The sequence below is a fragment of the Nyctibius grandis genome, chromosome 1, assembly GCF_013368605.1.
Source record: "Nyctibius grandis isolate bNycGra1 chromosome 1, bNycGra1.pri, whole genome shotgun sequence".
NCBI classification, from domain to species: domain Eukaryota; kingdom Metazoa; phylum Chordata; class Aves; order Nyctibiiformes; family Nyctibiidae; genus Nyctibius; species Nyctibius grandis.
The window spans coordinates 92,552,644-92,567,315 of NC_090658.1; the positions used below are offsets into that span (position 1 = coordinate 92,552,644).

The 14,672-nt window shown below is 36.8% G+C and overlaps 1 protein-coding gene across 3 annotated transcripts in view; it reads right to left on the reverse strand.

Moving 5' to 3' along the window:
* DOP1A (DOP1 leucine zipper like protein A) overlaps window positions 1–14,672 on the reverse strand; it is a 78,467-nt gene that overhangs the window by 34,205 nt on the left and 29,590 nt on the right. For all 3 annotated transcript variants that reach the window (XR_011049486.1, XM_068415193.1, XM_068414381.1), the window contains exons 12-17: window positions 13,493–13,607; window positions 12,380–12,613; window positions 8,809–9,433; window positions 5,993–6,267; window positions 5,150–5,302; window positions 215–315 (exon numbers count right to left, since the gene is read on the reverse strand). Coding sequence is in view for 2 of the 3 variants with exons in the window: in XM_068415193.1 (XP_068271294.1) it covers window positions 215–315; window positions 5,150–5,302; window positions 5,993–6,267; window positions 8,809–9,433; window positions 12,380–12,613; window positions 13,493–13,607 (1,503 nt within the window). In the remaining variant the exon portion in view is untranslated. The remainder of the gene's footprint in view (window positions 1–214; window positions 316–5,149; window positions 5,303–5,992; window positions 6,268–8,808; window positions 9,434–12,379; window positions 12,614–13,492; window positions 13,608–14,672) is intronic.

The following is a 14,672-nucleotide window of genomic DNA, read 5'->3' on the forward strand; positions in this document are numbered from 1 at the left end:
GTTACTCTACAGCTACCAGAAACATTTACAGCTTACATAATCATCATTGTGAAAACACTTTTGTCTAACATGAATTCCTTTCTTGTCTGCCTTTCTTGCTCTCACAGTTACACTGTAGTTCTCCAATTTCTCAACACTCTATGCTGTCACTATGATGTAGTTAAAGATTTTGAAGCAAAATTATTAAAACTAAGTCATGCTTGCAGTCACCAACCTGTCAAAGGTACGGCCAAAGGAAGACGACTTGTTAATATGAAGGTCACGGGTGAGATGCCATAGCACTGCAAACTTTGCATGAGCTTCCATTCTTACTTTCTGTGGACCAAATTATAAGTTAGATTATCAGAATACAACAGCCGCTGATAAGAACTGGAAAAAAAGAGGTATACAGCAGCTTAAAATGTATAATGAAATTATTAAAATTAACTTTTTTGACTATGCATTCAAATCCTATTTTCTAACATTAAAAACAGTAATAGGCAACAACAGGTCTCTGCAAACAATTTAGTAACATGAAAGGATTCTCACCCATCTTGATCTTGGCTGCCTTAGTTTCAAAGTTTAGCTTGAAAAAGTTTTAAATACTTAATGTGATAGCTTGAACAATACTTATTTTACTTGCACAAGTTGCACAGCTCTGTTTTCAGTGAGTTTATATGTATCAAGGCACTAAAAAAGATCATGAAGAGACAGCAGGAAGAAACATACAAGCATTTCAATATGAAAACTCAAGCATATAGAGGCAGAGAGAGAAGAGAAATTTTTAGAGATCGTGTCTGGAATGACGGAATTAAATACAGTATCCATGGAAATAAGGGAATGAAAGTAAGTTGGCTCGAAAGAGACATAAGAATTCTCTAGCTAGATATGAGGTAGATAGAGTTCATCACTAACATGCCAAATTTTGCTCTAGGACTTAAGAGTTTTATTTGGACAAATAGGACATACTTACTGCCCAAATGACTTCTAATGACTAATAATAATATGCAGAATATTTAATGGTGAAAATGGTATTAAAGTAACAATTTTTATGCCTTTATCTCTTTAGTGTGACTGATCAAGACAAAGAGTTATTCCAGCAAGGCTGTAAACAATAGTAAATTCCATGCTATGATACAAATACATGGGTACATCTATTAAAAACAGTTTTACCCAAGCGAGAAGGAAGCTACTAAGCCATTGTAGGGGTGAGCAAACAGAGCACAGTAATCAGGACAGTTATGCTGAACAAAGCACCAAAATTACTTTCAAATACAATCAGGGCTTAAACCAAATTACTAAATGATAAGCAGAGATAAGATGACAAAGATTTTCACTTGTTTGTTCTTAAAAATATGTGCTTATAGGGAATGAACAGTAGGTATATTCACCTCTAATTAAAATGAGACCAAGCTAAAAACTGTTAATACCATTGTGACAATCTGGCATACTTTCAGACTTAATTTACAACACACAGCTTAAGAAGCTTTGCAACAGCTAATACAACCAATATCTGCCACAATAATGGAAATTTTAAGTAAAACCTATAAAAACTGAAAATTACAGAAAGGACACAAGGCAGATTATATCAGACAAACAAAAAAAACCAAAAGAAACAGCAGCATTCTCGAAAGTGAAGCAAACATCAAATATATTTAGAAAAAAAAGCTTCTCACAGGGAAAAAGAAAAAAAAACACAACACTGCTGCAAAATATATACAGTTACACAAAAAAATTCACTAACATCTGCTGAATAAAGAGTGAAAATAACAATTCTCAAACATATACAGATGACTCCATGCAAGCTCTTGCAATCCATGCTGGGAAGATGTAAGAAATTACTGTTTTCACAGTGAGGTTGGCAGAAATGAGTGCCACATCCACAGTCACAGCAGTTCACAGACCAGCCTAATAAGTGGAATTATAAATCATAATGAATCACAAATGGTGTTCCCCAGGGCTCAGTACTGGGGCCAGTTTTGTTCAATATCTTTATCGATGATCAGCACGAAGGTATTGAGTGCACCCTCAGTAAGTTCGCAGATGACACCAAGTTGGGTGGGAGTGTTGATCTGCTTGAGGGTAGGAAGGCTCTGCAAAGGGATCTGAACAGCCTGGATCGATGGGCTGAGGCCAACTGTATGAGGTTCAACAAGGCCAAGTGTCAGGGGCACAACAACCCCATGCACTGCTACAGGCTTGGGGAAGAGTGGCTGGAAAGCTGCCTGGTGGAAAAGGACCTGGGGGTCTTGACCAATGGCCAGCTGAACATGAGCCAGCAGTGTGCCCAGGTGGCCAAAAAGGCCAACAGCATCCTGGCTTGTATCAGAAATAGTGTGGCCAGCAGGACTAGGGAAGTGATCGTCCCCCTTTACTTGGCACTGGTGAGGCTGCACCTCGAATACTGTGTTCAGTTTTGGGCCCCTCACTACAGGAAAGACATCAAGGTGCTGGAGCGAGTCCAAAGAAGGGCAATGAAGCTGGTGAAGGGTCTGCAGAACAAGTCTTATGAGGAGCAGCTGAGGGAACTGGGGCTGTTCAGTCCAGAGAAAAGGAGGCTCAGGAGAGACCTTATTGCTGTCTACAAGTACCTGAAAGGAGGTTGTAGCGAGATGGGTGTTAAGTCTCTTCTCCCAGGTGACGAGGGATACGACAAGAGGAAACAGCCTCAAGTTGCACCAGGGGAGGTTTAGATTGGGTATTAGGAAAAATTTATTTACGGAAAGGGTTATCAAGCAGTGGAACAGGCTGCCCAGGGAAGTGGTGGAGTCACCATCCCTGGAGGTATTTAAAAGATGAGTAGATGTGGTGCTTAGGGATATTGTTTAGTGGTGGACTTGGTAGTGTTAAGTTAATGGTTGGACTCAATGATCTTAAAGGTCCTTTCCAACCAAAACAATTCTATGATTCTATGACAATCATCAGCAGTTTTATCAATATGCCAAGCTATGAACTGCAGTGATTGACAGACTAGCTCACATTCACTTTTTGTTGACTTGGTTACTTTCTGGTAGAAAGGCAAGAAGGTAACTGCTTCTGAAGTCACACAACCATGAGCTGCCAGAGCGTGTAAGCAAGTAATTCGCTATCATTCATTCTGTTGGGGCTGTGAAAGCAGTTCATATATCTAAAATTTAAACCACTACAAAGGCCTCAACTCAAATGTCAAATTGACACCTCTACCTGAAACACATATTGAGGGGGGAGGGAGAGATAGCAGAGTACCTGTGATGACAAGTAGAACTCCTACTAACAATCGTAAAAGCTAAGCATGTGCTTTATGTATCAGGAAGTAGAGTGTTGGTTTTGATAAGAGAGAGTCTCCTACATAAGTCTGTTGCCAAATGCTGAAAAGCCCCCTTTGTCCAGCATGGAACTACAGAGGCTCATCACAGACCTAAAAGAAACACCATTTGTCAAAAATCTGAATATCTGTCAGCTTCAAAAGATTTTGAAAATTCTACTTTACTTGTATTAGCTAAACTGATAGCAAAACAGAAGTAATCAATAGGATAGCCAAGACCACTTCAAAAAAAACAGCCAGCAGTGAGACAAGAGGCCTTTGAGCAGCAATAAAGAATGGGAGAGATCCACCAAGTTGGGTCACAAGCAAATGTTATACACTGTGGTAGCAGAACAGGAGACAGTACAAGTGACAAAGTAATAACAACAAACCAAACAGTTATCAGAGGCAAAGAAGCAGCTCTCTGATCACTCGAGAGGTTCTGCTCAAATTATAGTCCATGGCTTTTGACATGAGACAGAAGAGTACATTCTCCCATGTAAAGAAATGCACAGACAACTCACAACCCAGCTGCCATGGCAGTCAGAGCAGAGTAGGCAAGCACATTTCCCACAAAGACACAGATGCACAGAAAACCAGCAATTACTGTTAAAGCAGTTTACTAGTTGCCCTCTAGAACTGGTAAACATGGCAGAAATGCTCAGAATTTCAATCTTTTAAGGACAAATAAGTAGAGAAGAGAGTGGCTGCATGAGATTGGAGAAGAATTGTACAGAATTCTCTTCATTGAAAGTATCTAGTTATTGCAATTCCTCTGCTTCCCAAGAGGGGAAAAGAATCTCAAAGAAACACTTCAGCAGGAAATCATTAACCGAGACAAGTGTCAGAAGATGGAGCTCAGAAATGTAGAGCACAGCTCTTGGGACCTGGAAATAAAATAAATTCTTACTAATTACAAGCTGCTCTTTTCTCTTATATTTACATTAACTCTTACAAAAAGAGCCAGAATCAGATAATATATAAAAGCTGTCAGACAGACAAAAAAATTCCCCAGTTCACTGCTGCTTAAAAGAGAAAGGGAATTAAGGCTGAGGCAGCAAATAATATCAAATGCAGCACTCATAAGGATGCATTTCACAGAAAGGGAAAGAAATTGAAAACAGATCTCAAACTGTAAAAAGAAGGTGGTGACACAAAGAGAAAGGCATTACGGACACCTCAGCTGAGAGAGAGAGAAAAGAGAAAGCAAAAGGATAGACAGATAAAGGGGATCACACATGACTCAAGAAAGAAGCAATCCGACCCCACTATCAAGAAAAGCAACAGAGACATAGTGATGACAACCTGGCTGTTGCTCCTCTCCAGGTTCTGTGGAGGAAAGGAAGCAGAAAGTCTAGATGCTATAGTAGGACAAATTATTAGACAAGATGCAAGAATTAGATGAAATAGGAAGGAGCACACCAGAGGACTGAACTACAGATGGTTAGGACATGGCAAAAGAAAGCGTGCTTAAATTTGATGGAGCTGTACAGGGGAAGACGTGTGGTTAGGACAACTGGAATGGAATCCAGAAAAATCTATATTCAATTACTGCCATTACAGACACTTTTCATAGGTTTGTGAAACCCCAAGATGTCATGAAAACAGGGCTCAACTACTACAGACATAAGGTTAAGGGTTCTTGTGAGTGGGAATATAGGAAAGAGGGTGGCAGTGTCAGAGGGTGGACACATCTCATGTTCTGCATGCAAGTAAAAAAGATAAGAGTATTTTTAATGTTTGAAACAATCAATGTAAGGCAACGTTTTTTCAATGATGAAGTTATTTATGCCATCCTCCGAAGCACCAAGTCCTTTTTCTAAATATATTTCTGTAGTTATAAACATATACTTAATTCATCTTTTAGCAAATATATGAAGAACTTGCCTTGTCTTTGTGAGTCAGCTGCTGACTAATGACATCTTCACAAATGCTAGAAGATGGAACAAGGTTGTGCAGCTGGTAGAAAAGCTCCACACTCTTCTGATGATGCTGAGGAGTTCCATCACCCAACTGGTCCCAAAGAGTTAAAGCTATATGCTTTGTACATGAAAATAAAAGTTGCAAGAGACACAAATGAATGAGTATCATGCCTTGTTTTGCTCTAGACTATGTTGAGCTCCATGCAATGATGGGAGACGTCACATCTGATGACACCATATGACCAACAGGCAATCTATAAAACTGTTCTTTTTTGTTTGCATGAACATAAGGAACTGTTTGAAACATTTCAATAACTTACTACATAAAAAATTCCCATTAGGAGTCAGAACTCACAGGCACCTCCAGAAATAAATTTTCATTGAAACATAATTAACTACATAATATAATTAACTATGTAATATACCCTGCTGATGATCATCTTTTGTAAATGATTTCTTACATAAATTATACAAATGCAGAGATCGTGGTTTACCAGAGTCCTACATTACGAACATTGCAGTTTCATATCTTTGCTAATTAACGATGCTATTCAATTAGGTTTTATTCATATTTTAAAAATATTCATTCAAACAAAGACTTTCACCCAAGTAGTCAGTTAAGACAATCACAGTGGGAAAACTTACTATGTATTTTCATTTAGAGTCTAACACAAGTTACAACTGTTATCCAAATAATCAGCAAGAGAATTTGGTTTACCAGACCAAGGGTGGTAAGGTGGCCAAGCCTCAGTCTTCACCAACCAGGAAAAGAAGTCTAAAGAAAACAGCAATGACATACTGATTGTACCTTGAAGAAATCTGTCTTTTCAGCCATGTATCTCAGATTGCCCTCAGTAAGAGGAGGTCTGATGACCACAGCCACTCTTCCCTGGTTAGGGCTAAGGGGCTGAGCAGTTTCCACACTGTTCAGATTTTCTCCAGTAACAAGAGCAACAGATTGAGTCAATCCAACCAAGTCCATCACAAGGGAAATAGTAACACCCTGAACACTGAAATCGCTTCCTTGCTTGCAAGCATTCATTAAAGTCTGTAGCCACAGCGGAGGCTGTACTTGTTCATAGTCTGAAATAAAAATCACAGATGATACATTAATTTAATAATTTTAAATATTATTAATTTTGCCTCTTATATTCCATAACAATATGCACAATTGTCCTTTACCTTTCATATTTCAACCTGCCTGTTGTATGGGTCCAGGAAAATGTATATGGTAGAAAGATAGATATACATAAAGAAGTATCTTTAAAATAATCTAAGTAAGAGTCAATACTGTATCACTTCAAACATTTAGTAACCAAAAATAAATAGGAAAATTTGAACAAGGAAGAGAAAAATAAATTTTATGGAAATGCATCCACGCAATTTCATGTTTTAGACAAAACTGGACTTTTAGTAGTTTGCACAACCTTTCATTCACTTTACTCCTTCAGAAATTCTTGACCAGCAATCAAGTCTTAACACTGTAGTTTGTAGTCTGGAATAATTTTGTAGTATTTTATATACATATAAAATATTCTATATATTACATATTATATAGATATTATAAGATATTTACAGAATTATTTACATCTATTATTTACATACATAAACTAAGTTTAAACTGACAAAAAATATAGAGACTTTCCTGGCAACACTTTAAAAGTAAAATTATCTGTGAAAATTGATGTTTTGGGTGGCAGAAACTTGATCCTATTAGATCATACTCAGCTTTCACTGTAGGCAGATGTTTCCCCCTTCTTAGTGTCCCATCACTTAATAACATACACTGGCCTGATAATGCAAGTGTCTTTCTCTGAAGTTCACAATCAACTCTCCAAGTGAATAATGCACCCTTTTATTTTAGAGGTACCAAAGTAATTTTTCTTAAAACTTCAAAAGGACTGTATTAATTGTCTTACTAAAATAGGCAAATGCTTCTAGAATCAGACACAAGTGAAGAAGTGTTATTTAATAGGCACAAATAAAGCATCTATTTAGAATTAAGAGAAGGACGATGCAATTTCTAATTTATATCCACAACAGTTAATTTTGCAATGTAAACTGGAGCCTAAGTATACACAACAATTCCACATAACATTCTAGAGTTTACAGATATAAACATTATTCTGAGCTTGACTCAGTTCCCTTTTTAATTTCTTCAATTAAAAACAGCATGCATTTATCTGAGAAATTAAGCATACAGCAAAATTTAAGCACAGTTACATTCTAGCAATATCAGATTAATTTGTCTCCTTCAAATAAAAAGACTGATGACTCTCACCGTGGATTAAAGGCACTTGGGTCACATCACTAATGCAACCCATCAAAAATGTTCCAAATTTAGGAACACTTCAATAATAAAACCAGCCTCTTCTCCAGTAAAACACCATATCAACAGATGAAGAAAAGGCTGGTGTGCGAATTACGGTAACTAACTTCTCCCATTCTCCATTCTCTGTTCCACCAGCATTCTCTGTTCTGGGAAGCAGGACTCCCAGGACAGCTACGCAGCCCCATTCCCATCGCTATTCCCATCTACCCTGCTGTTCTGTACAACAGACATTTACATCTGAAACAATGTCCTTCCCATTGATTTCAATCACCTACAATTTATGCTTTTTCCTCAAAGTCACACCGTTTAATAGACTGCAAATGCTACATCACAAATGGGAAGGTTCAGATGAAGAACAAGCAATGCAAATCCAAGACATTTAACAAAGTGAAAAGGATTCCTAGAATCATTGCCTTCATATGAAGCACGTACTACGCAAGCTCTACAGGCTTTCTGCTTTGGAGTTTACAAGGCAGTGAAAATCTCAGGTGCCATATCCACAGAAAAGTAATAAGCAAACAGCTGATTTTTAAAATATTTTTAGTCTTCTGCCACAACACTCATTTGTCGGCTGCTAGTGTTTGGAAAAAACTAATAAATTTTTTAAAATCACATCTTTCAGGGTCATGCTATAGAAACACAAATATCCTGTGCTAGATCTTTACGAAAGGTAGCATCTCTTTAGCATTGCAATATCCTTAATTAATAAACAGCTATAACCAAGTTGCCTTCAACTGACATAAATATTTGATATGTCTGGATCTCACAAAGTCAAAGATATGCTTTGCTCCTGGCTGTGTAACGAAGACATACACAACACACCTTAAAGACTACAAGAATAGAAGAAGCAGTCATGTTAAATTAAGATGCTTGTTTCCAAAAGCCAAAAAACCATTTATCTCCATGCAGTGCCCACCGCTTAGCCTTTAACAGATTTTGAAAGCTGTGGATAAGAACAAAAAGCTGTGGCTATTATAAAATATGACAAAGAAAACATTGTCGATTCATTACAGTAAAGAGGAACATCTAAAAAATCTAGATTCTGCTCTCAGGCTTCAGTTTGCATGATTTCTATTTGTCACCTCAATATTAATTAGTGTCAAATCTCATGCCAGCAATATTCTTAAAATCTATGAGAAAATAGTTTAGTTTTCAAAAAGCAAACCAATTGATACAGAAGGAAACTGACATTTCTGAGAGGAACAGCAAACAGCAACACATGCAAAGCATGAATACTATTACTTTAATAAAAAAAAAAATTAAAGCAAAGAACAAAGAAGAGTGCAGCTTACCAACTTCAGGCTTCCCAGGATGTACTTCTGAAGTACGATTTCCTTCAGCAATGTAAACGGGAAAGCTAGAACATTCAAGATACAGCTGACAAGCAGCAATAAAGGCAGGAAGGTATTCTTTCGGTGTTTTTTTCTTATTTGTTTTCTTCACCTTAGCATCAACTTGTGATTCTCTGTCCCATTTTGTGGTCTGTCCTTGCTCTCTAGTGGGGTCTACTGGAAGCTCTGCCCCTAAGGGCTGAGACAGGGAATTACTCTGAATGATGTACAGGTTGATAAATCTGGTTAAAAACTGTTGGACATACTCCAAACAGCACTGCATTGCAGTCTTTTGGATTGTTTTCCCACTTCGAGTTGCTGTCCCCTGTGTCATTATGGAAGGAGGCTGTACAATGGTTTCCTCAGATCCCACAGTTGATGCTGTCTCAGTCTCTGAGGATGTGCTACCAATAATAGGAATGCCAGGTGCACCGTGACCTTCATTCAGTGCTCTATCAATGTCATCAGTTGTATCTGCCTGGTATTGTACAAACTCAGTGAATCCACTTTCTGATGATCGACTGCTTGGAGGATTTTCACCATCTTCAAACACATCATTGGGATTTTCAAGTGAAACTGATGGCACCTGAGTGAGATAAAAGCTTAATGATTGTTCAGAATGGGTTATTCAGGTCCTAGTGAGAAAATATTTATTTGCTTCTCCAATTGAAAGCAACAACTTTATTCCAGTTTTAAATTTATTCATATAAATACATTTTATGCAAAATGATGGTGTTTGAGTAAGCTTGCCAGAACAAGCTAACTATAAAAAAACCCCACCATTGTTTATCAAGTAAAATACTTTAAGTATTATTGCTTTTAACATTTTCTTCATATCATAATCATCTGCTCTTTATGAAAAGATGCCAAAATGCATAGGCACAGGTATTATTAATTTATACAGCATCATAAACCAAAATATTCATACATCAAAGAAAATCCCTCACTTCCAGCAGGAAGCAGGACATTGAACTATGTTGCTTATGGTCACTTCAGCTAGCAAGATTCTTTTAATGCTTTAGATTTTAGCATGTTCTACAAAAGGAGAAGATATGTATCTGTAATCAGAAAATGCTGCAGTCATATAGGAGTAAAAAACACCTGCAGGCAAAGGGGACAAGACGGAGATGTCAGCCAAGAAGAATGGGAAGACTTGAGAGAGTACGAAAAAGTGTACACTTCTCTGAATATGCTTTTGAAGTTCCCCCTGTACAAGTAAATAATCATATTAGATATTAAATTATTTTAATAGATGTATATATGGTACAGCTTTAACTAACTAGCACCTTTCTTTCTATATACCAATCCTGAGATTTGGAAGTTGGGGATTACTTTCAAATACAAAGTTATAATTATAAAAGAAGAAATAAACTTTCATTTAAAAACTACTAACCATTTGCAACTAGAATGAAAAAAAAGCATCTCCTAGAAACAAGAAAGAAGGGTTGCTCCAGCAACAACAGTTCTTCATGACTCATTGCACACCTTAATTCCTCATTAGTTCAGAATATGCACAAATCTGATTAATTATTTCTACTCAAAAAGAACCCATAGCCACTTTCTGGGCTGCTCTAACCCCCTACAGTCTTGTTGGTAACTGGTAGCACAGTCTTCTTCCTGGTGAGAATGTGAGGTGAATAGGAAAACAACTTAAACAGAAATGCATGGATCAGTGGGAGTAAACACATACTTATCTAGCTATCTAACTGGTGATGGCAGATGTTGCCTGAGATCTAACAGGCCCAGAAGTTGTCCTGCTGTCTGACATCCTAATCACTAGCCATCTTAAATACAGAATTTGAGCATAATCTAAAAACCTAAATAACTTTTTCATGAATAAATAAAAGCAGAGACAGCATTATATATGGAGAATTACATCTTGCTTTACCAGAGATGGAGTAAGAATGAAATTTAATTTTTTTTTTTAACTTGCTTTACCAGAGATGGAGTAAGAATGAAATTTAATTTTTTTTTTTAAAATAGCTTTCATTGTCTCTTGTGTTAATACGTACGAAAAGCTTGGAAAGACATAAAGGGTGATCTTGGCGTATAAAATACAATGTAAAAGAGATCAGAAACATGGTAATTAACTTCACTATCTCTTAACAGAAGCCATGGGCACATATGAGTCCATTGTTAATGAAAGAAAAAAAGCCATTGAAGGTTCAAAGGACAACACCATTCAATCAAAACAGGCTTTACTAAAAAAAAAAAAAAAAAGCAAAAGAACAAAACCTGGCAGGTATCAGCTGGCTAGAAAGAATAAAGACAGGATCCTGCATAAAGGATGTTGGAGTCCTAATGGAGAAGGTGAACATGACTCAGAAGTGGACCCTTCTGGTGAAGAAGGACAACCACATACAGGACTGTACTAGCAAAAGTATAGTCAGAAAGTCAAGGGAAGTGATTAGTCCTCCCTGCTCAGCAGTTTTAAGACCACATCTGGAATACTGTGTCCACGTTTGCACTCATTAGTACAAATCAAACATTGATGTACTGAGTAAGTCCAGTGGAAGGCCACCACAGAAGCACCTGACATTGAAGGAAAGCTCAGGAAGTTGGATTTGCTCAGTCTTAAAGAAAGAATGCTAAGAGTTCTGGAGGGGGAAAAGGTGCCTTTGTTGCTGTCTGACTTCCCATTGGGTAGTTCAAAAGATGGAGGTATGCTCAGAAATTCACAGTGAAAGAACAAGAGGCAACAAACACAAGCTGCAACAATGGAAATTCTGATTAAATAACAGTGCAAGCAAACAATCTGTAGACATAAGTTGTGGAATCTTCATCCTTGGAGATATTCAAAACTAAGCTGGATATGATCCTCAGTGACCTGACCTAGCTCTAAAGTAGAATCTAACTTTGAAATCAACCCTGCTTTGAGCAATGACCTGCAACTGTCACTTCTAACCTAAATTATTCTATGATGTTTCTCTAGTTTCTTTAGCTGGAGAACAAGGATTTCAGGGTATGTCATTTAACATACCTTACAGAGCCATGGTTACGTAGACCAAACTAGACAATGTTAAAAGAGAAAGAGAGAGCTGCTGGCTGGTTTGTTTCTTCTATTTCTTCTATTTCTTCATTAAATGATTCTAAGAACTTAACAGTGACAGTAAAATACCTGATGGTTACTAATCTGATACGCACAAATTGGGTGAGAGGAGAATTTACATATGCCCAATACATGACCAAAATGGAGAACTCTTGAGTCCAGTTATTCTACATGATCAGATTCTTGAAGTGCATTACAACTTCAAACCTCAGTTAATTAGTTTATTCTGAGGCCCTGATTCTGAAGTGATTTATATATGTATAATAAGAAATCTAGACAAAGACCCTTAAGAATCAAGCATTTTTACCACAATGAAGTACAATTATAATTTCTTTTGACAATTCAAGTTTCACATGTATTGTTGTATATTAAACTAATTCTAATCAAAGACTTGTAAGTCATTCAGCACAGACTTAGAAAGCCCACTTTTCCTTTTCACACAAAAAGTATTTTTCCAAGATGCTGCAAAACATAATCAGTTACCTTTTTATTTTCCCATTCTTTGATGGAGCTGCTGTGTCCACTAGGAAGCTGCAGGATACCATCTGTACCAGCAGACAGCAATGGAGGTTGAACCTTACTAAGGATCTTTGAGCAAAGCCTGAGAGAATCAGTAAGCTCGGACAAGTGCAAAGTATGAAGATGGCTTGTCAATGCAGAAATCATCCTGAGCAACAGCTGGGGCAAGTGTTCTGTCTGTATTTCAATGTAAGTCTCCTAACAAAGTAATAGTAAAACTCATTAATTGTAACACCAAATTCCACCCTGAAAGTTATCTTCTGTACAGTGGTACCTATAATTTGCTTAACTGTGTTCTAAACATATGGAACATGGAAAAAGGAAAAATAATAACTTAATATCCAAAAATAAGAAATACATGCTTTACTTAAAAAAAACCTACAAAATTAACTTTATACTTAGGTAACCAACAAATAGAAATATATTTAGCTTTTTTTCAGAATTTTACATCTTGTTCATTACACAACAAACACATTGCAAAACACAACAATAAGGCTAAAGAATGGTACTAGTATTATTTTAATAACCTTAATATAAAAGTTTAAGAATGAAAGATAATCAAGTTATTAAGAACTAAAGGGAAAACAGGCTGATTGCCATACCTGACACAGCACTCTCATACTTCTAGTAGGCTTTGAAATGAGAAAGCAAAGAATTGAGGAAAGACAGGTAAAGAAAAAACAGTTCCAACAGTCTTTGCTACATTAAGCAATGCCAACAGAAAAAGAAGATACATCTTATCATGACATTTAAAAGAGCCTTAAAAGAAAGCTGCACATCTAAACTAGCATATCAAACTACAAAAGACTGTACTTGTAACAAATACAGTGTAGTTTTAGAGAAAAGAAATTAAGGACAGACAAAAATTTTCAAGTATAAGCATCACAAAACCCACTTTGGTTATACCCAACCAGTCCATCAAGAATCATACAATGAACCCAAAACTTCTTCTAAAGGTGTCCACCAATTTATGGCAACATATTTTCAGGAAAAACAATTAATAGAGCAGATATAGTATTTCTGTAGACTATAAATATACAGAATCCCAGTATTAGCAATGAATAAAGCAATTCTTACCAAAGAAACTATATCCAACAAAAAATCCACTAACAAGCAGAAATTTGTCAGGGGTAACTCAGATTGCTCACTACCACCTCCAGGCCCAGTTTGAAGTCTGGCATGTAATGTCCTCCTGCAAAATTCAAACAGGGTTTCACAATATTTCTCCCTTCCCCTTACATTGACCGTGTTTCTGTAACTTAATGCAAAGCTGTATGCATCAGGGATAATCCCTATAAACAAATAAGCAATCTCTCATTTTTACTGTTAAGCAGCTCATTTGGCCCCATCACATGCTTTCAGAAAAGGCAGCAACCAGCCTTTCACTGTAAACCAGTCTTCATTCATAAAATAAGGGAATTCAGGCTACAGAAAATTGCATTTGTGACTCCAACATATACAGCAATATTTACTAGTGTGAGCACGGGCACCAATAATAGAATTAAGGGATAGTGTTACTGGAAGCATAGTAATTTTGAAGAGATCTAAATCCAAGGCATTAAGCACTTGAGATAAAGACAATCAAAAGTGAAATAAAAGGCCCACAAAGCTTCAAAATTGTGCAAGAGGAAAACAAAACAAGCTCTTCTAAACGTCCACTTCAACTTCAGCTGACCGCATTGCTTTACTACTGACAAGAATTCATAATCTGATTAGTTTTGTTGCTGAGTGAAGTAAAATGGAACAGAATCCCCTGTGAAATCATGTTGCAATCTGACAATAGTATGAACATTATTCTGCAAGGGGTGGTGGTGAGGGCAGTGTCACATTTTCACTAATAGTTAGCTACGCTAATCCTTTCCTTCTGTTTTGAAAGGGTTCATGAACATATATGCCAGGACTGAAAAAAGGGTTTATTTAAAATAATAGAAGCATTACAGAAACCAAGTCTGAAACAGTGGCAGTAAGTATTTATCAAAAGATTTTTAAAAGATTTAAAAAATAATATTTAAATTGCATTCTGTCAGTAACCTACATTTGAAAAGTAGCACTCTACTTAACCCACACCTCCACTGGGTTACTGTATATCTCTAACAACAGATAATTCTCCTCGTAAAACTAGCAGCCTGTGTTACAGTTCAGTGAAATGGTCCCTTTGGGTAAGTCGTAACACGAATTCTTTTTCACATTCTGTGCTCCTACCCAGAAAGATCTACCATTACATAAATTACTCACAGATTTGTTCAACTGTAATACC